The 27313-nt window shown below is 34.3% G+C and overlaps 1 protein-coding gene across 1 annotated transcript; it reads left to right on the forward strand.

Moving 5' to 3' along the window:
• Positions 1–626: 626 nt before the first annotated feature.
• LOC144437489 (uncharacterized) lies at positions 627–26975 on the forward strand. The gene is made up of 19 exons (XM_078126432.1): positions 627–641; positions 9325–9787; positions 11898–12160; positions 12470–14107; positions 15319–15389; positions 15985–16066; positions 16718–16843; positions 17259–17330; positions 17616–17673; positions 18126–18256; positions 18950–19032; positions 19963–19998; positions 21941–22126; positions 23379–23490; positions 23870–24052; positions 24648–24781; positions 25279–25459; positions 25960–26073; positions 26713–26975. Exons 1-19 carry the CDS (start codon positions 627–629, stop codon positions 26836–26838), a joined length of 4074 nt encoding a protein of 1357 aa, XP_077982558.1. The 3' UTR covers positions 26839–26975.
• The last annotated feature ends 338 nt before the right edge of the window (positions 26976–27313 follow it).

The raw sequence follows: 27313 nt of genomic DNA on the forward strand, positions 1-27313 counted from the left end.
TGTGTGTGCGTGTGTGTGGGTACATGTGTGTGTATGTATGTGTGTTTATGTGTATGTGTATGTGTATGTGTGCGTGTATGGGTGGGTGGGTGTGTGTGTGTGTGTGTGTGTGGGGGGGGGGAACTAGAACAAATTATGATATGACTTGTAATTAGAACTTTACCATAATGAAAGCGTCTACTGTGTTTTTCACAATTTTAATTGAGGCATATATTTCAATATCATATTCTCAAATTTCCATATCATATTCTCCATAAATCTGAAAAACAAACACAAGAGATATGTGTGTACAATTTATTATTGATTTCAGGATTTACTGAGATTTAGATTATTTGCTGTGTAAAGACTTTAATTCATTAAATCTTTTCATGGAGGATGTGAAAATCTATGTCATTTGCAACCCTGGCAGATTGATGTATTTATTAACTAGGCCGTCGTGTCTGTCTGACAAGCTGGCACAATGTCAGGAGACAGTTACCCTGCAGTAACAGTATGACATACATGTCATACAATAGGTTGTATTTAGGTCTCCTGTGTCGAATGGCTAGGTCAGGCTGGTGTTAAAACAGTTGTACATGTCTTAGTTTTCAATGTGAAATACAGATTTTACATGTCAAAAACAAAACATGGGAAGTATGAAGGTATGGTATTTTGTACATGCACAAATGTAAAATATAGTAATATATATGTGTATATATATTCAGAAGTCATAAAGTTTTCAAGTTTTCTTTATATGTTTATATTTCATGGAACCGCCATAGTAACAATACTTGTTTGAACAAACAATTCTTTTTATTACCAATTATTATAGGTCTTGGTTCTAGTTTCATCCATGCAATCTATTATTAAAAGTTAATCTTTGATTATTGAACCCTGACAATCCAGACATGTATTGTTAGCCAAGGATTCCAGCTAACTGGGTGTGTTGAATGTTACTAAAGTTAGAAGGTGCCTGCCACATTGATAACTAAACAGATTAATTAATTCATTTAGTTAAACCTGTACAGGCCGACACCTTATTTTTAGGGTAGATTATGTAGACTTTAATTCTTATTTTCAGGGTAAATTATGTAGGCTTTAATACTAGAAACCTGAAGTCCTTAATTAAAAAGTTAATAACAACTTTAATATCGAGAGAAATTTTAAGAACTGAAGACTCTTTAAATAGAGAGCAATATACCTCAGGTATGAACAAGAAATTTATTTTAAAAATTGGCATAAAAGTACAGTCATTCTAATCAGGTAAGATAACTTATAATAATTCTGCTCTTGTTAAAATGTAAAGGGGTTGGGATGAGGGAGAGGATGTACAAACAGTAGTGTCGTGAAGAAGACTTTTGGTGTTGAAATATTAGAAACAATTTCTGACGTAAATATTGCAACTTCTGGCCTGTTGCAAGTCCAGTTAATAGCTTATGAGTATATAAAAAGTATTGGTACTTATATATGTATGTATTGGTTCAAATTAGATGAATTAATTAGATTCATTGCTTCATCACTGTCGTCCTCAAGTACTCTGTCAAATTCATTCAATAAACACAAATTACTCCCATGACAACAGCTAGGATGGATGATGAAAACAAGTTTATGCATTAAAAATATATTAGTTCATTGAGAGTATTTGGTTGTATATTAGTACTCATACATTATTAATCCCAGTATTTAATCCCATCTTAGATTAACACTACCTTATCAGTAAAGCCATAAGGATTACGTAGGATCATTGTTTTATTCTGGTCCAAGTCTGCCAGGAATCTTTTGTCATACGCAAATTTTAATCTGTATTTAACATTGGCCTTTTACTGTAATATTAGCTAGTAACTGTATTGTTTGGTTTTTTATCTTCCTGGGATTCTGCCAGCTGAACTTGTAGCTTCTAAAAATGTTTCAACTGAACTGGAAAAATGTTTCCATGCTGGTAGGATGCGGTGTCACAAAATGAAGAATAATGCCAGATAGTTAGGATTGTTCGTACACATTTTAGATTTAGGATAAATAAATATAAAAATGTGACTCACAAAATGTAATGAATGCATTACAGTAACAATTGTTAATGTTGTTATGCCAAATAAATTTTTTTAATTCCTTAAAAAAAAGAAGAGAGCAAAATTATTTGGGGCAGGGGGGTATATTTGAAATTAAATGTCAGATAATTAAATATGCAATCATGTAGATACAGCCAATAATTTCTTCGACAGCTAAACAACCACAATTTGCTATAAAACAGACAATTTAGATTGTTGTGGGAGATAGATGAACATAAAAACGTCTCACACAAAACATAACGAGTGTATTGCAATAAGTTGAATAAGATAAGTAACATAGATGACATTGTTATTGCTACTTTCAGTTTAGTTTCTCCTCTCAATATACTATACACATTTACATTTAGAATATTCAGTGGTGACATTGGACATCACACAAAGGAACTAAAAGTTCTAAGAATTTCACCTACAACCCAGAAATAATACAAATATACATCCATTGTGAACACATACTTTGAGTAGAGTCTCCATGCAGTTTTATAATATGGCAAGAATTCAGGTATAACTGACGTAAAACAAAATTGATTGATTGTTCCACAAAATACTTTATACCGTAAGTACTGGCGGCAGTTATATTGCTATTGGTAGTAAAAACTATATTTATGTCACTCCATTCAGTCTTAACATAAAACTGAAATCTGCTGTTTTGACAGTACAATAAAATTTTCCTGGCCTTCACAAAGTTCCATCAGACCGTTTATGACAATGGCCTTGACCTATCTCTAATATATCCTGGTGTAAGTACATATGTCTGAATGTATTTCTATAACCAGTACATGCGTACCATGCTTCTGTGCTCACGTTCTGTCAGTGACAAAACCATTTATTGATAGGGATGTTTAACGTAGGCAAAATTTTTATCGTCACCTAAATTTAGATAAATTGATCCTTTAGGAAATTGCTTTCATGTGCAATAATCGATATGTTGGTTAAGAAAACAATGAAGTGAGAAAGAAATGGTCGATGTATTACTAAGACATCATATCATGGCTGACAAACATTGTCAGAAGCCCGTCAGACTTTTTTTCAATATTCATTTTCACAGATTGCCACCTGAGGGAAATGAATGGACATTTTTTAATGATCAGGCCGGTAATTGCAATTTGAACTGACAAGGTTTTCATATTATCAAATTTCATATTTTTTTAATTTCAGTAACTATATGTAGCATAACATAAGTAGAAAGATAGTCTTTTTATTTGTGAAGACTTATGTATGTGGATACAACAAGGCTTCATTGCCAATATGATGAAGTGTGTATATACCATTACAGGGTAATACATCAAATTGATTTGTTTGTCAGGTAAAACAAGGCCATAAAGATATATTTTACGATTTGTAAGTTGTTAACAGTAGTCAAAGTTGTCTTGACCCTGAATACTATCCCCATATAGTGTCGGTAACTACTATATCCCTACTTTGTGTCCTCGTGTGACCTTGAAGTTCAACAAAGGTCATTGCTATAAAAACTATAAATAGCTGCAACTGTTGCTGCATAATCAGTAAGTATGTATGGAGACACATGATACGGTGCAGACTATTAAAACGTAGACTGTTGTAGAGTGTTCAAGTCTTAATGTGTACTTTAATGGTGCCATGTTTTACAAGTGTGTTATTCTTAAAAGAGTTGTATAGATAAACACAATTATGCTATCTGCTGATGTGTTCGGCTTCATATTGCTAAAATGTTGTCTTGTCGTAGGTTTATAGTCAAGTTAATCCTGGATGAGCATTCAGGTTTGCAATCACACAGATAATTAAAAGGATGCCTTGTGAATTCACTGTGTTTAATAGAAACTTGGATGTTGAGCAAGATAAACTGCACTTTCACTTTAGCAGTACTTGAGTTAGCATAGCTCCAAACGTTGGCAAAAGTGACGTGTAAGCAATTATATGGAACTTACATTAACATATTATTGACTGCTTGGAGGTTATCGATGTCTTTGAATACAGGAAATTTGTTTCCCAATATTTTACTTCATTCAGGCCCCCCCCCACCCCCACCACCACATTCATCTAGTAACTGAGCAACTCGTAATGACAAGACCCCTTAGGTCACTTGTATTTCCCTTGGCTGAACAAAGAAACTATTGAGAAATACCTAACTATCTAATCTACTGTAGTATATGTATAGTACGTTGTATATGGTACAACTAAATATGGCATTGCCCATTTATGCCTAATTACTATAAAATTACAATTCAGAATTCTTGTTCTGTCAGACTTGTAATTCAGATAAATACATATACAGGTATAGTGTGTTGATACAGGTGTAATTTGCATTCAATTATGTAGTAATCTGTAAGGGTGACTAGGAGGTGACTAAATTGTAAATGTATTGTCACTGACAATCATGTCTTTCTTGACAATGATGAAACATACAATTTAACCTGAATGAATTTAGTCTGTACGTACTTAAATAATATATATCTACAATACAAGATGTTAACGTGAATGGATGTGTATATTAGTATTTTGATATTTGCACTTAACACATCTACATCTTCGGTAGATATTAACGTGAATGGATTGCATGTATGTATAGTACTTTGCTATGTACTTAATAGGTCTACAAATGTACATCATGGCTAAATATATAACGTGAATGGATACATGTACATGATGTGTAATACTTGATAACATGCTATAGAGTTATGAAGACTGTGCTGTACGTACTTATTATTATAGGGACACTGGCCAGATCTGTGAAAATGTTTGTGTGATATTTTTGTTTCATATGAATAGTTATTATTGTATTAAAACTAAACATCACTAATAACCAGGAGATAAATATAGCAATATAGCAGTTTACTTCACCATCACCGCTAGTGTGAAACATGGAAAGATTTGTGAGTTTGAAAGTTTGCTATTTGCATAATTTATGCAAATTATTATGCAAATAATGTGTCCAAAAATTGCTAGTGATATCAGGATCATGGGAAAAATGCATGCATACCCAGGGATAATACCCTCATTGTAAGACACAACTTAATATAAATATGATATTGTAGTTAAAATGAATTTACCAAAGTCAAGTTGGACCAATGATCCTTTTGAATGCATCTAAAAAGTATATTCAGTGTTTTTGCTAAGGTTGGGGAACCCTAGTATCAGAAAGGGAGAAAGGGGTAAAAATGTCAGTGTTTCCCCATAGAGTCTATGGTAATTTCATTTGGGAACCCAGGTAAAATGACAGTACCCCGGTAGATTTTACCTACTCTAATATCACCCTCAGCAAAAACACTGATATTGCATATTGCTAGATGTGAACTAGAGTAGATGTATGTGTAGTGAGAATGAATTCAATACATGTAGTATTAGTAATATAAAACTTGTAATAATTCAATATGGCTTTGAGTGCATGTTTGTTGAAAAAGAGAAACTCTGATTTTTTCAGCTAAGTGCTGTGTTAGCTCAAAAAGTATGAATTAACCGCATTTCATTTTAGATTTAGATTTGTAGATAAGAAGAATTTATTAACCAAACAAATATGAAACGACACAATATGAAAAAAAAATCATGATGAAAACCACCCCCATACTAAACGTAAAGGCTTCATAAAAATTACAAATGGTGAAACTTTCGTAAAATTCTGAAAATGCACCGCTTTGAGGTAAAAGATAGTTCTTAAAACAAACAGTTCTTGTTCTGAATGTAATTTACATCATGATTTGACCAATTGTACAAGTCACAGCGGCAAAATCCACATATTAGATGTCACAGCGGCAAAATCCACATATTAGATGTAGTAACATGACATCCATAGGTTTTATTCAGACATGTTTGAACACACTTTAAATGTAGATCAATAGAGTGATATCATATTATGTAATCTGAGAATAATCTGGTTTACAGTGAGACTCAATTTGTCTTTATTACTTATTTCATTTCTTTGTAATCCTGTACTCAATTTTTCATGTCTACTGCACTACTTAACTTGCCACCTGAATTTATGGGCATATATATATATATATAGAAGACATTGCTCAAAACAGATAACCAGTTAAATTGACACAAGCTGAGTGTATTTGACTCAAGTGAAATTCTTCCATAGAACCATAATTTTAGTTACATTTGAGGGAAAAATCACAATTTTACATTAGCCGTTTCTTGACTAGCTTTGATATTCCTTGATCCCATTTGCCAAGTATTGTGTATATGTATCTATTTTTTATTATATTGCTGAATAAAAATTATTATTACATGTATATGATTATATTCATGTCAATGTGTGTCTTCAATATCACTGATATCATATTCTGGTAGTGGTATGCCTTGATAGCATGGTAGTTTCTTCAAGATGTTGTTATATGTATAATAAATTATGTAATTGAATCGTTCACGTCCTCATCATTACTAGTTTTGAGTTCTGCCAATAGTTGTGTTTTAAATTTAAGGACAGCATTTAAATTGACAGATATTTAAATTAGCATGTACTATTTTTAAATTTACATACATATACTGTAAATTTGCATATACTGTTTTTAAATTTACATACATATGTAAATTCGCATATAGTGTAAATTTGCATATACTGTTTTTAAATTTACATATATTTGCATTTATATTTGCATAGCATTTTAAATTTATATACATTTACATGTAAATTTGCATATTGTTATAGTGTTTGCAATTTACATACAGCATTTATATTTGCAGTGTCTAGATATATTCAGTGCTTACATTTCTGGTGAAAATAAGTGCAAGACATATGGGCCTCCTAAAGTTCCATACATTACTACAACATGTACATTGTATTGTCAAATAGTAGGTGTATTTTGTGTTGTAAGGTATTTTGTACCTTTAGCTGTAAGCATTCAGTATAGACATGCATTGTACATGTGTAGTTCTTCATTTAATGAGGTATGTCTACGATGAACGTCTACAATGTATGTATGCAATGTACGTCTACGATGTATGCCTATGTACGCCTATGATGTACACCTACGATGTATGCCTACGATGTACGTCTATAATGTATGCCTATGATGTACGTCTGTGATGTACACCTACAATATATGCCTACAATGTAGGCATACAATATATGCCTGCGGTGTACGCCAACAATGTACGCCTATAATGTATGCCTATGATGTACGTCTACGATGTACGCCTACGATGTACACCTACAATATACGCCTACGATGTAGGCATACAATATATGCCTGCGGTGTACGCCTACAATGTACGCCTATAATGTACACCTACGATGTACATCTACGATGTACGCCTACAATGTACGCCTACGATGTATGTCTACGATGTACGTCTCTGTCAAAAGTTGTCCCGTCCTTTCATCTATATAAATGGAGTTTCTGAACTTAGAGACATTATTGTCAATTAATTGGTTTTTCACTATCTTTGTTGATTTGATTTTTTTTTGCATAGATCTAAAATATCAAAGTGACAAGATTTGTTATGTTATAATCGCTAATAGCAATGTAGTCATTTGGCAGTTTCACAATGAAATGCTTAATTGCTATAATATTGTTATTTGAGAACAGCTTGATGGTGTCTATGTCACTTTTTATGAAACTACGATTTGGGATAATGTTATATCAGGATTGTTAATGTAAAATACTGCAGGAAAATCATAAAATTATGAAAAAAACCATGATTTTGGGATGTACAGAGACTGTAAAACTGCAGAATTATAAGTATGCATCAAGGTGGAACAATTTTTGGATCTCTGAAAAACCGTAAATTGTAAATTGTGGTAATGCATGGTATCAGGATATGAAGACATTTATACAACTACAGTATTATGATAACACAGGGTGTAACAGTATGAGTACTTCAACAGATTTTTGGATCTTTCCAAAACCATAAAATTCTGACAATGTACATGACACTATCAGAATACATTTGTATTTGAACAAGTTAAACAGAAATTTGAACTTCTAACAAATCATAAAATTACTACGATATATAAATCTTACATGGAGAATGCCATGCACATACACCAGTTATATGAACAGATTCTGGGTCTTTATATATAAAATTACAGAGAATAATATAAGAGGATTTGACATTTGTGTTGGTGTGCAACATTGAATTATTAGTATTATTACATATAGGTTGAACCAACGGACTATATAAAAATCACATAAATGTTCAATATTATGAGAATTGATTGTAAGAAGGAATTCTAGACAACTTACAAATCAAACTGATTCTCAATAACAATTATTGATTAAAATATTATTTATAACATTATATACATCAAATAATTATGAATTATAGATTTTTGGCTTTTATATTATTTATAAACATTAGCATATAGATCCATAATTGTGTGTATATGTATGTATTACATTTTATGATAGCACTACTTTAAATTATATTTCTCTATAAAAGTGATAAAATCTTGGCTCTTTTTCGTCAATTATATTATTTTTTGTGTAGTATTTCAGGCCTTAACAGCATTTTAAACCATAAACCTAATACATGCATTAGACACAGGTTTACGTTAATCTTTCTCCCAATTTGTACTTACTTTCGTACAAAAAAATATCCCTTGGGAGAAAGAAGATTACAAGTCTCACATGATACGTAATGGGAAGAAAGTTTTCCTAACCTAGTTCAGTGACCCAGGACTGATCATTAACGACTTCCTTGTCTTGTGACCTTACATGACCTGATAAGATAAAGAGAAATTGCAGTCAAGTCAATAAGCTACTGAAATACATCATATTTTTAACTGTTTTTGTCTTTAAATTGTTCTCAAGTACATAAACTATCGGATGGAAAAATTCAAAAGAAAAAATTCCATGTAGTTACTGTAAACTCTGACCTATGTTTGACCTACAGTTGACCTTTCATTTTGATACTAATAGACTAGTCAGTGTGTCCATTTTATAGTGTTACTATTGACGATTGCTATTAACAGTTGAAGTAATCATTATGGAATCTGTTTTTGCCACAATTGATGGGTGAATTGATCAATGCAGTCACATTTGGTGGATAGTATGTCAGGAAATTGAATTTTGACTGGATAAATGAAAATAAGAGGTAGGGACTAAGGGTATTCTGACAGCAACAAGTCGTAGATTACATTCAGATGTCATGGATATAGTGATGGTGGATGGTTGGCATATTAACAAAATGTGAAATTTTTGACACATGTTTAGACTTGCATTTTAAATACAGTGAATGATTTCTACACCACCATGTTGTAAAGCCTGCCCTTAATTTGATCTGTTTTGCAAATTTGATGTGATGTTTCACCAGACAAAAAGTTTGTGTATAACAAAAGTGAAATTGTTATTTTGTGTTCCAGGACTATAACAATGGAATACTTTGGAAAGAGGAGAAGGAATTACGCAAGGCTCTATATGCATCATTACAGTCTGTAAAACAGCAACAGAGGACATCATCCAGTGCACCGGGTAGTCTCTGTCCAACTCCACCTACCTATAGCAAAGCTAGGGATATGGAAACAACAACAACAACAGAACAGGAAAAATGGAATGATACAGACAGAGATAAGGATGAAGAGAAAGAGACAGACAGAGATACAAACAAGGTCAAGAGTGAAAAGGTGAAAGTTGACAGGGTGAAAGTTGACAAGGTCAAAGTTGACAAGGTCAAAGGTGATAAAGTAAAAGCTGACAGGGTCAAAGGTAATAAAGTGAAAGTTGACAGGGTCAAAGGTGATAAAGTGAAAGGGGACAAGAAAGAAAAGACAAAAGGAAAAGGGAAAAGAACTGGCAAGATTGAAAAAGGACAGAGCTCTGGACTTGGTGTGAATTCCAAAAATAACAAGTTTGTTATCAGGAAGAAAAGGAAAGAAACGATATCGGCGTGTTCTGTGAATTACAACTCAGAAACAGACACAGATGAACCATCAAAAGCAAAGCGGTAAGTAGTCAAAAATTGACTTGATTTCCACAGAATTATGTCATCAGAATAAAGATTGTAGGGTTATAAACCAAACTCGAGTCTTAGGAAAAAAACAAAAAACAATTTAGTTCATTCTCACAATTTCGATAATACTATATATATGTAATTGAAGTATGATGTATGTACACATTTTAATAGCAGGAAAACTGTACTCATTGATTGGTTGGTTGGTTGGTTAAGTATGAATACTTTGTGATAGTTTCCAAGTGTGTGCCACAGATTACTAGTAAATGTATAGTGAGTGTTTGAAACAATGTGAGAACATAGATGGGAACAGCTTATCCCCATCATCCTTAATAAATTGTAAGTTATACAGATATGTGTACATCACTTGAACAAGACCAAATATTTATTGTCGTAATTTTTTATATGTCTTTTGGGTACAGGCCACGTACATACAATGCACAGCGTAAATTTGCACAGTCTCTACCCGGCACTCCAAATACGACGCCCGTCAAAAGTGCAGGCGGTAAAGGCAAATCCTTGACTACAAAACGTCCAAAAACTGAAGACTTCTTAACATTCCTATGCTTGAGAGGTAAGAGTTCATTGATCTGTCATTTTTTGTCATTTTCAAGCACTGTTCTAACATTTTAAAGTGTTTCTATCAAATGGAACAATTTGTAAATGGCATGTGACATATGCTGATGGTCATGTGACATGCTGATGGTCATGTGACAGGAGTTATTGAGACTACAAAAGAGCTGGAATTTGTAGCTACTTTCACATCCAAGTAGGGCGCTTTTCTAGGAAATCACAGATTTGTACTTGACAAAACAGTAGCAACTATTATGAACATTAATACTCATGAAGCAAAAAACAGAAGTAGAACACAAAATGACTTCAAAAAAAAAAATTGACTGAAAAAAACCAATTGATATAAATTTTCTTATATGACATTTATCAAGCAAAATTGTAAATAATTGATTAGAGTGTATTATAGAGATATGTTTGATCAAATATGTTATGCATTAATTAGTCACAAAGTGTAATATAGATAAGACTAGAAAATGATCTTAAGATAGATACTTCAGACAGTGTGTGGTTCTATGATATCATTGACAACAGATAGCGAAAATGACGTGCTGTAGTCGTATTTGCCGTGTATAAACCCTGGGGTATAAACCACATACTCTGATCATTCATAGTAATGTAATGGGTAATGTGAGCACATTGAAGACATGAAATAAATAGATGTATTTATTATACAAATTTTTGTATGCTGTGTACAGACCAACGTATGTCTGAAATTCACAAAAGTGCTGAGTCAACATATACTATATTTGTAAACTGAGCAGAAGGAAAGTAACAATAACAATCACATGTACAGCTGTCAATTTTTGATCCATTATGTCATTGTTTGTATTGAGTATAGCATACTTGTATCACCATAGTTATCTGCAAAAGCTGGTGCCTAGTCTGTGTTTTTAGCTGAAAACTCTAGTCATAATCAGATCTTTGATATTTACATAGCAAACATGTATTTTGGCCAAATCTTTAACACACTACTGTAACCTTCCAGGAAATTAGGATTATGAGGTGATCTTTGTGAGATATAATTAAATACATTATTTTATCACACAAGAAAGAATAAAAAGAAATACTTAAATTTGCAGACTGTGTTGTGCATGTCTGACAAAAATTTTGAATCTTGAATTGACCATAAAATGCAACAACAACAACAACAACAACAACAACAACAACAACAAAGTGTTTATATTCAAATATTGGTTTTGTGTTTTGATGTTGAAGTTGAAATGTTGATAAATGAAAAGTCATATTTATTTTAAATTAATTTAATTTATATCTTTGTTTCAGGATCAAGCCCTTATAATGACAAAACAAAACTAAAAAAATACATGAAGACTAAAATAATATGACATATATTACACCAAAACTTGTTCGAAGTGCAAACTGTAACACTTTTTATCTGTTACTTTATCTGACCAGGCACATCAGTACTTCCAACTACCATGGAAATGTTTGGTGCCCCTCCATCACCTGATGCAACTGAAACTAAAGACGTAGTAGAGATTAAAGAGATCAAAGTTGTTGCTATTGACAACAGTCAGTACACATTCAATGAAGACTCAGGGCTATCATTTGATAGAACCAGTAGTGTATTTCCAGACAATGTAGCATCTCCAGCCAGCAGTATCACAGAACTTACTATGGATGAGAGCACAAGTGAAAGCATACAAGAAGTTGTTAAGGTGGGTGTATAACAACCAAATTAATGAAATCAAAATTTTTTTTTTTTTAAATTATTTTTTAGCCATAAGTGATCACTTTTTGTCTAGAATTGTTGCTGTTTGATTTTTATTACATATTTAGTACTATACATGCATAGACAATTTTAACTTTTACATATTTTCTTGCGACACATTTATAACTGCAAAAATGTTGTTGGATGAATATCAGCATAATGAAATGATAAATAAGCTGTATAACAGTGGCAGCAAGATTTGCATTATGTGTGCAATATTGTTATAACATCACCATTGTATATTGTTGTTTTGTAGATGAGAGGCAGGGTAACTACTCCAGTCAATACGCATATCTCATCACATTCACCACCACCACCACCACCACCAACAGTGTATAAACCACCATCAACACCGCCACCACCACCACCTCCACCACCATCAGGGACTGTATTCAAGTTATCGTCAACACCATTACCATCAGGGATACTCTACAAACAACCACCATCAACACCACCAGGGGCGGCGTACAAACCACCATCAACACAACCACCAGTTACAGTATATAGACCGCTAACAACACCACCACCAATCACTGTATATAAAACTCAATCTACACCACCACCTGTTACGGTGTGTAAACCACCGTCAACACCACCAGGACCACCAGGGACGGTGTGTAAACCACCATCAACACCACCAGGACTGCTATTCAAGACGTCACAGCTGCCAAATTTACAGCCAGTGCCTCTGCCAGTAACTTCGGTGCCTAAGACAAGAGCCCCTCCACCTCTAATTCCAATCATTTCACGGAGTGCCAATAAAGCACTTGCAAATCATACCGCAGTGACTTCACAGTCTCTAACAATACCACCACCAATTATGTCAACCGGAATGTCGTCAACACCAGTACGAAATCACACGATATCCTCCCCAATAGACGGTAAGATCAAACCACAGACGTCAATCAACAACAAAGATGTCGAACACGCAAAATGTAGCAAACAGGGTCAGAATCACTTTGTTGAAAAAGTTCATATCAATAATATTGCAGTCAAGAACAATAACGGAGACAAACTTATCAAAAGTAAGAAATCCAAGCCCCCTAAGTTACTGTACTTTCCTCCCAGGAGATTGAAAGAAATGGGTGGAAAGGGCAATGCTAGTCTTATTAATCATTCCAATGTTGTCAGAATTGACACATGCAATCATGATGTAAGTGTACTTCTGAACGACAAGCTAAAAAACCACAAAGTTCAACACGACTCTCCTAAAAATAACACGGTAGTGAGACTGAAACGTAATGCAAATAGAGTAGTGAAAAACAATGTGATAGTAAAGAGTGCTGTGGCTAACTGTACACGGAGTGTCTCGGATGGTACAAGGAATGCGACTGCCAAACAACAAAATTCCAAGTCGGTCAACAAAGATGAGGTGACAGATAGTAAGAATGGTGAAGTGATCAAAGTCAATTCTACTATGGCCACTGTAGAAGAGTCACCTAGTCCACCTAAAAAGAAACGGGGAAGACCACCTGGATCCAAAAATAAACGGACATTACTCAAACTAGGACAGGGGATAGTGTCACCATCATCATCAACGGCTACAACAGCAACAGTAACAGCAGCTAAAGCAGCAACAACACCTTCAGCAACACTAACTACCTCAACGGTTATTCTTACAACATCTAGTGCAACTGTAGCAAGAGATACTAGTCAAGCAGCAACAAGTAGCAATAAAACTGCAGTTAGTGCCGCAACTCCTGCAGCAGCAGCAGCAACAGCCGCCACAGCTGGTGAACAAGAAGTCCTTCCTACAGAGGCTAAAATTTATAATGCCCCAGTCTTTCAACCCACTGCAGAGGAATGGCAGGACCCTATAGCATACATTCAACAAATTACTCCCAAAGCACAGCCCTTTGGCATGTGCAAAGTTATACCACCTCAGGGATGGCGGGTAAGTAGTAACTTTACATACAACATTGCTAACCTTTAATACTCCACCTCTGGGATATATTCTGAGTGATGTATCATCACAGAAAATTGACTTTTACTGGCTCATTGCAGTATGGATATCTAGGTGTCACAAAACGTCTGATCGCAATCAGAAAAATGTCATTGAGTTGGATAGTTTGATATGGCTCTGTCAGGTCAGTGATGATTGTATAGTGACATGACAGATTTCCCCTGTATACTAGGTCAGTGACATGTGGTACAAAACATTCAGCTATCTAGAGTATCTAATGATAAATTGTAGTAATTATATTACTGAGATGGAGCCTGAAGACATATTGTATTTTTCACAGATAGTATATATAACATCATAAATCTGTGTACTAGTATGTAAATGAACTTACTGACACCAGATCCGTACAAGAATACCAAGTTGTATCTTGCTGTTTTGAATTATCTCATATTTTACTGAAAAAAACATCTAAATATTCATTTCATTCGCCATATTTTTATTATTACCAGCATGTGACCAAAAATTAAGCTGTTTTTGTATTTGTTTGTTGCTGATGTAAGAATTTGAAATTCTATCCTTTGTAAGGTTAGATCACTTGTATTTAGGATTTTATGTGATGTTATGTGATGTTATGTGATGTTATGTTATGTTATGTGATGTGATGTTATGTGATGTGATGTGATGTGATGTTATGTGATGTTATGTGATGTTATGTTATGTTATGTTATTATTTATTAAGGTGTCCTATGTGGACTTAAAAAATCATACAATGCTTAAATAACATTTAACCACCACCCCCTAAAAAAAAACAGATCCAGCCCTCTGGCTTATAGGACACAAAGAATATCAAATATCAAAGAATATCTAGTAAATACATGAAGGTGAAATTTACTTTGTAGTGGTAATAAGGTCCTTGGACACATGACTTGTTTGAAACATTGATAGTCATCAAAAAATATTTAAAAAGAAATAGAAGGAAAGGAAAGGAAGGGAAAGGAAAGGAAAGGAAACAAAATGAAACGAAACGAAACGAAACGAAACAAAACGAAACGAAACGAAATAAAACAAAACAAAACAAAACAAAACGAAAAACGACATGTGTCTTACAGCTTGTAATGACCAGCAAACATAACGTTGTTGTTATTGTTTTGTTTTCACAGCCTGAATGTAAACTTAATGTTGTCATTGTTTTGTTTTCACAGCCTGAATGTAAACTTAATGATGAGATGAGATTCACAACACAAATACAGTATGTTCATAAAATGCAAAAAAGGTAAGATCTTTTACAGCAATTTATCTTGTACTAAAATAGCTATATATGTATTCATTTTAAAGTAGCAAAAATTGAAATGCTATATTAAACAACATCAGAAGCCGGAACCTGGGAACCAAGAGAGAGATCATCTATTAGATCCTGGTGCTAACCAATTACAATACATCATCTATTCTTCTTAGCCACCAATGCAAACCAATTACAATGCATCATCTATTTCTACTTGAATCCTAGAGTTAACCAATTACAATACATCACCTATTTCTACTTGGATTCCAATGCAAACCAATTACAATGCATCACCTATTTCTACTTGGATTCCAATGCAAACCAATTACAATGCATCATCTATTTCTACTTGAATCCTAGAGTTAACCAATTACAATACATCACCTATTTCTACTTTGATTCCCCAATACACCACAATTACAATGCATCACCTATTTCTACTTGGATCCCAATGCAAACCAATTACAATGCATCATGTATTTCTGCTTGAATCCCAATGTTAACCAATTACAATACATCACCTATTTCTACTTTGATTTCCCAATACACCACAATTACAATCTATGTGTACTTGTCACTATTTCAGGTGGGGACCTAATGTACAGCAATTACAATGCATCAAAAAACACCTGGCTGAACAAGGTGTAGAGTTGACAACTTCACCACAGGTATGGAGATTCTATTGACACAATTCATACTTTTCTACTGAAAGACCCCCATCATTTTAATACCATTGAGGATACTTTCTAGCTCACCAAAAGTACATTTCAGTTAAATTCTTCAATGTATCCAGTCGATATATAAAATAATGGTGTAAGTTCAATTTGTTGTGGTTTTTTAGATGCCAATTATTAAAACATTTGATGTCACAACATCTCCTCTATATACCCATATTGTAACATTGTATCAGCTTTATTTTACTCGATTATGAGTTGAATGCTCTCAGTCTCTTCTTTGTGTTCAGATGAAGTGTTTATGAGTTAGGTTCATTTGTGTAGTGTCTCTGGTTCATACGAATCTCAAAAACCAACCAGTGCATGTAACAATACCTGTATTTATTTATAAATTCACCAATCCTACATATTTATACCTGCTATGATATACCATTTATAATTTGATGTATATGTTCTATATGTTCAGATTGTAGTGGATGTGAAGTAGACTTGATGTGGTTTTGACACGTCACACAGAACACCAACATAGATCCACACCACACAGAACACTAACAATGATTCACCATTTGTGTGTCATAAGTATCTTTTGTATTATCGAAGTACCACCAAATTTTAACCTATCTGCCTACTTTGTATCATGTTCAGATCGGTGGGTGTGAGTTGGACTTAGTGAGGTTTTCACACACCATGGCTCAATATGGAGGCTTACAGAATGTTCCTGATAAGAAGAGATGGAACAAGGTGGCTGACAATCTAAGAATACCTAAGGCTGTAAGTTCATTCTAGAATACAATGGCTGACGTGTTAAATCACCATTAGTCAACTGTAAGAACTATAGCATAACAGTTAGGTATTAAAACAAATTGAATAATGCCATCATGTCATTTTTGGATGCACTCGGAAATTGTCATTGACAACAGAATTATAGATAAAACAAATATATAAACCTATCAATGCAATGTGATGATTTCATATTCATTTCAAAGCACAGATCATCATAAATATGAAAGAAGGGTTTTATAGAAGTGTTGAACATTCGTGTTTCAAAACTGTTCGTGCATGCATGTATGTATGTGTCTTAAAATAGGAGTAGACCACATTTAACTTGTTGTACAATTTTGTCATATCACAAGTGATTTGAATGTTTTGGTGTACACTAATGCAACTCATATTGTTTTCATTGCAGGCACATGACAGATTAACCAAGTTAGATTCTGTTTATTGTAAATTTCTTCTGTCGTATGACATGCTATCAAAGGTAAGGATTACAGTAGATGTGTATTTTGTGTATTTTTAACTCTTGAAATTTGGCAATGTCAACAATTGATTTGATACTCAAAAAGTCTCTGTTTAGGTATTATTTTGAACTTTATCCATGCATGCGCACACGCACACTGTTCTTGGTAAATTTACACAAAATAATTTCAGGGAGTGTTGCACTCAATTCAGATATGGCAGACTTATCACCAAACATAGTTTTACTCCATTAGTAGTATCAGAAATGAATCCATCACAAGTCATAAAATTTGTTGACATTTTTCAGGAAGAGAAGGATAAACTTGAAAAACAAGTAACTGTTGAGAGACAAAGGAAATCAAGGGGTGAGTGTTTTGTAAGATTTTGTGTTAGGTCTTGAAAAGCAAGAGATATGTTGTCAGTCTGGTTTCAAAAGTAGTCTGGCCTGTCACAGGATGGGGGGGGGGGGGGGGTAATGGAGAATTGATTAGTGAAAAGCAGTGACAAGAATGTGACTGACATTTATAGATGACAAGAGAAGACAGTGACTGATACAGATAGACTCCAAGACAGACACAAAGTACAGTGACAGATAGACATTGAGTCGGAATGGAACTGAACAACCCTTTAATTGATAAACAATAGCAGTGAGGAAATTGAACTTGTGTGTACAAGTCTTGCCCTAATATAAAAGTGTATGCTCAAGTATTGTGATATACAGTATGATGTGTCAATTAACCCATGTACCATTTCATTACTTCTTGTATTTGCATGTCAATTAACCCTTGTACCATTTCATTACTTCTTGTACTTACAGCTGTAGCTGAACATGAAAGAAACAGTTGTTTCACCAAAGGTCGGTCTGTGGCATTGACGCAGTTCTTTCGTGTAGCTCGCAATACCATGAGTCTTTGTTTTAAGAATGAACCTACTGTATCAGACGTAGAGGTAAGGATGCCAGGGTAAATGTGTATACATGTACTGTGTACGTATGATGTAAGGATGCCAGCATAGATATGTTTTAGTTGCCACAAACAAACCATGTAATTGGTTCTATATGTGGAATTATGTCCTGATATACTCAGAAATTGGGAATGTGTCATTGCATACCCCAGTGTGTGTGTGTGAGAGAGAGAGAGAGAGAAGAGAGAGAGAGAGAGAGAGAGGAGAGAGAGAGAGGAGAGAGAGAGAGAGAGAGAGAGAGAGAGAGAGAGAGATAGCGAGAGAGAGAGAGAGAGAGAGAGAGAGAGAGAGAGAGAGAGAGAGAGAGAGAGAGAGAGAGAGAGAGAGAGAGAGAGAGAGAGAGAGAGAGAGAGAGAGAGAGAGAGAGAGAGAGAGAGCGAGTGAGAGCGAGAGAGAGCGAGAGAGAGAGAGAGAGAGGGGTACAACTGATAATGTATGTATGCATTGCATGACATTGGATTAAAATTATCTGTATATCAATTATCCAAACTTCAACTTATGTCATATATTCCTATGGTATTGAATTCTTTTACTCCTGTATTCAATGTATTATCACATACGAATGAATCGGGTATAGCCAGAGTAATGTGATACCATGAGAATTAGATCATGAAGAGAAGGGCCACACAGTTGTTTCCAAGTGTTAAAATAATTTGTTCTTATTGTTTTTCATTACAGCAAGAGTATTGGAAATTAGTGGAGGAAAGAAATCAGCATGTCGCAGTACAGTGGGGAAGGGTTGGTACATCCACTGCTGGAAGGTAAACAATGATGTCATGTCGTGTCTATCAACTCTTTGATTATGTCAGTCATGTTTGCTGTGTCTATTGTGTCTGTAATTCCACATCATATCAGCCATGACTGCTATGATCAAAATATCAGTCATACTCTCATGTCTGTAATTCCAGTCATGTCTGTCATTTTAGCCCTGTCTGTAATGGTTTATCATGCTGTCGTGTCTGTTATGTCAGTCATGTCTGTCATGATATTACAGTCCATGCATGCCTAGTCCTGTCTCCAATAACAACTAACCATACCATCACAACTCCTACAAACCAAATCATGGAATGCGACAAGCTTCCTCATCACCAAACTCCTCAACTTCCTTGAAAAATGTGCCATGGAAAACTCCCCAAGCTGAGACAGATTTTTAAAACTTTAGTTACCAGTATGATAACATTATAAGGACTTTGAGGCTAAAATTTACAATAAAATTTCATGAATGGATCACAGTAGTTTGTATTGTCAGTTTGTACTTTTTTTTCTAAAATTGAAACTTGTTATTTGCCAAAATGTGGTCATATTCTAAAGTTTATCTTTCTCATTTTGATGACTCAGACTCTTGTTTTCTCTTGAGCAGTTTGATTTTATTAGCAATTAATAGCACTGCTTCTAGTCCTTAAACCAGTCAGTGAAAAATTATAAAATTCAGGTCAATACATTGTAGTATGAAAGGTCAGCAAACCAATAACAGTGGTCCAGGGAAGACCCTTTCATTTTGAAAATGTTTTAAGTATTTATCTCTCTTGGTAATATAAGCATCAAAGATAAAATTGAATCATCACCCATGAACAACAGTTTGAAATTTAAGGCACATGTTTCCATGGTAACTGAGGTCCAGGGATGTTTCCATACTTAGCACATCATAGGTTTTTTGCTAGGGAATGATTTTGATTTTTCACTCTTTGCAGTGGGTTTCCCACAAGCAAATCAGACCCCTATGCAAAGTAAGTCATTTAGTTGTTCATTTGCTAAATACACTTTGCATGTCAGCTTATGTTCCTAACTTTGTTAAAGTTGTGATGTATTTTGGAGGACTTCCAAGTCAAGATGGTTTCATGAGATGACAATAGGTGTCCTATACAAAGTCAGGACAGTTTTCAGGCTGTGTTTGTCTATGTACAAAACAAACACATTTGACTTAAGAGATCTGTACCTTTGTACAGGTTTGCAGTCTGCAAACTTTTTTTACTGTATAAATGAAAGAAGGGAAGGAAAATACAAATAAAAAACTCATGTAAAGTGAAATTGTTTAACATTATGTCATTCCTAATCTTGAGTGTTTTCCAGAAGAAAATTCTGGATCATGTTACACATGTATATGTCCAAGAAAGATACATCATAACTTCAGCAAATCTAAATTGTGTTAAAATGCTGAGTGCATGCCACCTTGTCCTCTAACAACATAACGTAACATTTCTCTTGTCATGACAACAACGTAACATTTCTGTTGTCATGACAACATAGCATCTGTAGTCATGAGAACTACAGTTTAATGTATGTATTAAGTCAGGTTTTGTCTTTGGTCGATAGACTTCATCCAACTATGAGATGAAAGTTTGCCTTGACCATTGAGTTCAAAATCTGGCACAACAAACTCAGTCACACACCAATATATTGTGTGGACAGGTTTAGACAGAAAGTATTTCTTACATCCTTTGGTCTTCCACATAGTGATAGTTATAGGAGCTTGAAAAAAAAGACATCAATTCTAAAGTTTGTAGACTTCAGATAGTTTGACTTCAAGTTCAAGAGTAGTTTTTTGTCACATAGCAGGTCTACTTCTGACAAGTCAAAATGTCACCAATCCTCATTGGTTTTTTTTTAAGACATATTTTGGGAAAACATAAAAAGATACAAAGATAGTGGTAGAATTTGTAGACCTTAAAAGGTTCATTTTCAAACCCAGGTCAGTGTCATGACACTTCCAACACGTATCAAGCCAACATTTTCACGAATACAGTCCTCAAAATGCAACTATTTTCAAAAAATACAGTGACAGATTTCTTTCCTGTATATTCATAATACCGTAGTGCAACACTACGAGATAAAAAATCTGTAGTACTCTCTAAAATGGCAGTTTCAAAGATGTTCTCGGAGCTCTGTGAACGTGTTACCCGGTCATAGTCATCTAACATAATAAGGGTCATCTTAATCCAACCCCTATTTATAGACAGAGCAGGACTTTTTGACTGTTTTAGCCTGCACTTATTAGGACTGCTAATAATTGGGTTGTATTGGTTTACCGGCATAAAAAAGAGAATAACTTTATACTATAAGGTGAAAAACATGACAAATAATGTAAGTTTATTTTTTGTTGCAAGACAGAGCTTTCTGTATGTTTGATTACTTGCATTCTAATGTCATCATCCCTATTACAAAAGAAACAAGTGTAAACATGTTTTATTACGTACTATTGTCTAAAAGCAAATATCTTCTGAATGCACGTAATATCTTGGCCGTTACTCTTGCTTTGATACCTGCTGTTAGCTCTTTAATGGTTTCCATAGAAATGGTTTCCATAGAAACACTTTTCATATCGCTATCATTGTTTTATCACAATTGTACAATGTGAATTATTAAGTCAAGTTTTTCAATATAGGTCATGATTCCGTACATGAATATATTTGGAAAATGAACAACATATAAAGTTGATTTTAAAAAATGCTACAAGTTGAAATTCACTTCATCGTATTGAAAACAGAATATTCAGTTTTTCCAAAGTGTAACAATTTTGAAAAATGAAACTTGGTTTCCTGTTTTGATTTTGACCCCCGTTTTGGCTTATTTTGTAAAAACAGTTTCAAAATTTTAATATTGCTCATTGACAAAGAGCAAACAAGTTCTGAGTCCCTTCAATGTTTTGACGTCCTTTCTTTTTACTGACAGGCATGTATGGAATTTGAATAACTTGGCCCAGAATCAGGGGAATTTATTACACCACCTTGGTAAGGAGCCAGGAGTGACTGTACCATGGTTGAAGATTGGTATGTTGTACAGCACAGAGTATTGGCAAGTTGATCCGCATGCCTTACCTATAATAGAATATCTACATACTGGTGCTGATAAGATATGGTAAGAATTGGAGAATTACTTAGAGATGATCGCACAATGTCATACAAGCTCAATAAGTGAAGTTTGTTCATGTAGGCCACCCCCCCCCCCCCAAAAAAAAAACAAACAAACAAAAAAACAAAAAAACAAAAAAAAACAAAAAAAAAAACAATTGTTCACAAGTGCGACACATTTGATGTAAACCATGATGAAAATTGTAGTGGTCACACCACTACGATCGATGGAATGTAAATACACAGTAAACACATTGAAATACCAACAGAAACGTAGCACTGTATATAACATTAGAAGGAAGTTTTGATAAACTTATCAACATCTCAGTAGTAAATACAAAACCTGTTATCATTGAAGGTGCAAACATTTTTGAAAATTTGTTTAGAAGTGCGAAAATGGTTTTCAGCGATTGCATTGACACCAGACTCCTGCCCACCTAAATGCTTAAAGTTTGTTCATTGAGTTTGTGTGACATTGTGTGATCGTCCCTTACCACTAAACATTTATAGATAAAGTTAAAAAACAGGTTTGCTGAATCCCAAGAGTACAAGGTGTATTTACTTGAATGTATACATCTTATCAACAAATTATAGCTTGTTCCGCTCTCTTCATATAGTTATACACATTCAAAAACTATGAATAATCAAACAGAGAAGCTTGTCAGTGAATTGAGTCTAAAAATCACTCAGCATAATGACAGACTATTACAGCAACCATTTAATAATTTCATGTGAGTTATTTTCCCTATGGCTTTTCCAAGCATCCTTAAAAAAAATGGCGTAGATTCCGTTGGCAGCTTGTAATAATGTACATGTTTGTTATGCAGAAGTCCTTACAGGAATGAATTAGTAGATTGGCATGGCAGAAAATGGCCTGTTCTGTGATGTTGAAAAACCACAGCTAGAGGGTGCACGTCTCTTATTTGTTTATCCTAAACTTATTCTGCCACCAGAGGGCAGTGTGTAAGTTTCAATTGTAGGAGAATGTTGCTAGTAACTGATTTTCAAATTCACAAATATGAGTGATCTTGAACTTGGTGGCAGATGCAGAAATCACTCATTTGTTTTTACTCCTCCAGAAACAGTTTGTCATGTTGTTAAACTATGTTGTAAAATGGTTAGTTTTACTATACACTCCTACAGAGTGTAATTTATCAACATCCCTGTTCCAGTTTGTTGAATGAAAAACAGCAATTCAAGTACTGTACTTCTTGTAACAACATACCATAGTTAAATGTTGCCTTACATTACCATTTCAGGTATTGCATTCCACATGGCCAAAAAGAGAAGTTTGAAAGTGCCATGAAGTCTAGTGTGCCAGAAATGTGTATACTTAATTCTAAAAACTGCCTTGCCAAATCATCAGTCATGGTGAGTAACTCAACAAATTTCAATGAAAGTTCAATATTTTTGTCGTGTATAATTCAGATTTCAGTTCCCCCAAGTATTGCAACTTACGCTTTTTAAAGTGAAGTGGACTGGATTAGACATCAAACAGTGGGAAAAAATTGTTTTGAAAAAAATGTACTACCAGTAACTACAATGGTTAGTTGAATCATTCCTCATGTCATTTGACAAAGTTGTTTTGTCCAGACTTTAAAAGTACAGTAGCTATATGTCAAATAACTCTTTGAATATTCAAATAACAATATAGTCCCCAACACTTTCATTCTTTACTGAGAACATGACACTCTTCTATGTATATGAAACTTGAACTTGACTGCAATGTGACTGCTTTGTACTATTGTAGGTGTCACCATCAAGTTTAGTGGAGCATGGTGTAGCAGTCAGTAGAGTTGTATTAGAAGGAGATCAGTATCTGATCACATTCCCAGGATGCTATACATCTAGTGTATGTTGTGGTTACAATGTTACTGAATGTGTTTACTATGCACTACCATCATGGCTAGATTATGGAATTCCAGCATTCAAAGTAAGTTAACATTTCACATAGGCTATATGAGTGTCTCTGTCTCTGTCTCTGTCCCTGTCTGTCTGTCTCTTTCAACTTAGTTGTTGTCATTAGGGGATGTACAGTAGGACAGCCATAATTTGTAAAGATAATACATATTATTGTCAATGTGTGTTTGTTTGTTTATTTGTGTAACTGCACATGTATGTGTGTGTGTGTGTGTGTGTGTGTGTGTGTGTGTGGTGTATGTATGTATGTATGTGCGTGCATTTTTGCATATGTATGTGTGTGTATGTATGTATGTATGTATGTATGTATGTATGTATGTATGTATGTATGTATGTATGTATGTATGTATGTATGTATGTATACATATGTGTGTGTGTACATAAGTAAGTATGTATGTCTGTATTTAGTTTCCATACAGATTTACTGAATATGCCTGTTATGCACTACTATCACTGTAAAAAATATTTTACATGATATTTAGCTGATTCACCAATAAACAATTTACACATAAGAGTTCACACCTGGTATATGAACCAGTGATTAAATGTGCAGAGTTACCAAATATAAAATTGACTGTGAGTCTTCCTATTTTAACTATCTTATCTAGTTAACCAAGGAGCTACGTGTGTCTACAAAGTTTGCTGTGGAGAGATTGTTGTGTCTTGCTACTACAGTTGAAACTCATAGAAGCAGTAATAAAGATCTCTGTAAATGTTTGCTGACAGAAATGAAGAAAATAAGGTAAGATTTAGCATTGTATGTATGTTGATTTATGACTATTGACTTACCAAGTTTAACAATGTGTTATGAAGTGTGAACATATTACATAAAATGTACCAAAGTTAGTTCAATGTACCAAAGAGTGTATGAAATATACCAAAGTTAATGTAAAACAAAAGAAAGTATTGTGTCAAGTGTACCAAAAATAACATAAAATGTAGCAAAGTATTGTGTCAAATGTACCAAAGTGTGCATTTAATGTAACAAAGTTAGTTCAATCATAGAGAGTGGAGAAGAAAATGTAGCAAAGTTAATGTAAAATGTAGCAAAGTATTGTATCAAATGTACTAAAATTGTTTCAAAGTACATGCATTGCATTAGAACTACTTACATTTGTTATCAAATGTACCAAATTATAGAGCATTTGCATATATGGTTATCACATGACAGCCAGACATTTGTTGTTGTGATATTTTCACATCCTGACAGTGTTTAATGGTATTTCTATTACTATGTAGGGATGATGAACTTAGTCTGCGTGATCAGCTAACATCAGGTGGAATCCATGCATCAGCTAAAATGAGCAGTAGTGATGGCTGTATGAGTTCAGAGATGAGAAGGAGGAAGATTATAAAGATACAGCTAGATCCTGGAGATAAAACCTGTGACATCTGTGGACAACTTTGCTATCTTTCTATGGTGAGTCACAAACTAGCTGATGAGTAAAATGTTGGTTGTCAGGGGCAACGTGGTATTACAAACATTATACCAAGACAGTCGTGTTTCTTTTGAAATACCGCAGTACACAATGTTTTTGCTAAGATTTCGGAATTGTAGTTGTAGTAATGGGGAATATGGTAAAATTGGCATAGTTTTTATAACATTGTACCATAATTGGATGGGAAACCTTGGTAATGGACCTCTGGTAGATTTTACCTGCTTAACACCCTGAACAAAAACACTGGTAGGGGGAACCTACTGTGTGTGTGTGTGTGTGTGTGTGTGTGTGTGCGTGCGTGCGTGCGTGCATGCATGCGTGCGTGCATGTGTGTGTGTACATGAAGTCTTTCCTACCTTCTTAAAAAGACAGGTACCAATAAAGATGGTAAAAATAAAATTTATACCAAGTATTTGCAGTAGTAGACTGTACCATTTGGTTTGTTTCATCATTTCATCATCTGTGTTTTTTCCTTATTCAGGTTGTCCATGACAGGGAAGATGACGTGTACTGTCTACAACATGCATACAATCATATCAAGAAAGGTGGTAGCAGAGCTTGTAAAGGCTTTAAATTGATGTACAGATATGACAAGGTAATCTATATCACATTTACAAAGTGAATTCCAGTTTTGGGAGAGGTTTAAAAAGTGGGTGTGGAAAACATGTGTTGGGGGCATAGCTATAAAAAACTGTTGGTCCAGAACAGATGAATAATCTGATTCAATCCCCAGGGATCCACTGATGAGATAGTAGTAATCCAAGACTGTGGGATTCAAGCATTGGGGTTTAAAATCTTTCATTTCAAGAGTATCTGTGATTTGTGTGCGGATCTTCAGTCATTTGCACAAACTTGTTCAGATAGTTAACGGTAGCTTCATTATACTAAGACTTCAAGCCTTTGAATTTTGCTAGTTCACAAATCATTCTCTCAAAGGCTCTTGACGCTACGTCTGTTTTGGAGTCAAAAAGATTTTATATATAAGCAAAAATACACACATCTTGACCTTTGACACCAATAGGAGATCTCTTGAAACTACTAGTATCCTGAACTTATTTAGCATATGTCATCAAAGGTTGTGACATCTTAACTCCAGTGCCAATACAATTTATAATTCATCCGGTCTTGGTTTTCTTAAACTTAATTCAGTGTGCTTTGAATACATTTGCATTTATACCAATTACATTTTGTGTCTAGACATTGAATGGCTCATATTATGCAATTCATTTTATAGGAACAGTTGAATAAACTGGTTGAACAACTGGAAGAAATTGTATCAGAGAAGGACAAATCATCACCAGGCAGAGGAAGAAATAGCAATAAACGGAGATCAACAGAAAGGGACTCAGAAACTTCATAACATCAATCTACCTCTGCTAACACCCAGTACATAAACTGATCATCCCCCACATTTTGTGTACAGTGGTACGAACCATGGTGTTATGACCTGGGCAGACTATTTCATTGGCTAAATTAGGGAAGGGAGGCACAGTTGTCTCTGATGGCAGGGTTACTATAAACTTTGCAGCTGTGGTCTTTTTTCTTTTTTTGTAGTTTTCCAAGTTTTTTTAAGATGCTGCTTACAGGTTTATTTCAGGTATTTTTATTGGTTATTTAAAACATGTTGATAGCTAAGAGTAAAAGGTCTGGGTTCATGAACAAAATTCACGACACAGCTAAGCCTTGAATCTGTCTTGTCCCATTCTACTGAAATTCATTACCACATGTTACAGGCTAAAAAGTTGCTAAAAGAAAGTGACTTTTCAAAACCGATTCCCTCCCAACATACAAACAGCCAATAGCAACCATTGTCTGTACCAACAGAAACACACTCA

Source organism: Glandiceps talaboti, chromosome 7 (assembly GCF_964340395.1).
Source record: "Glandiceps talaboti chromosome 7, keGlaTala1.1, whole genome shotgun sequence".
In the NCBI taxonomy this organism is placed as follows: Eukaryota; Metazoa; Hemichordata; class Enteropneusta; family Spengelidae; genus Glandiceps; species Glandiceps talaboti.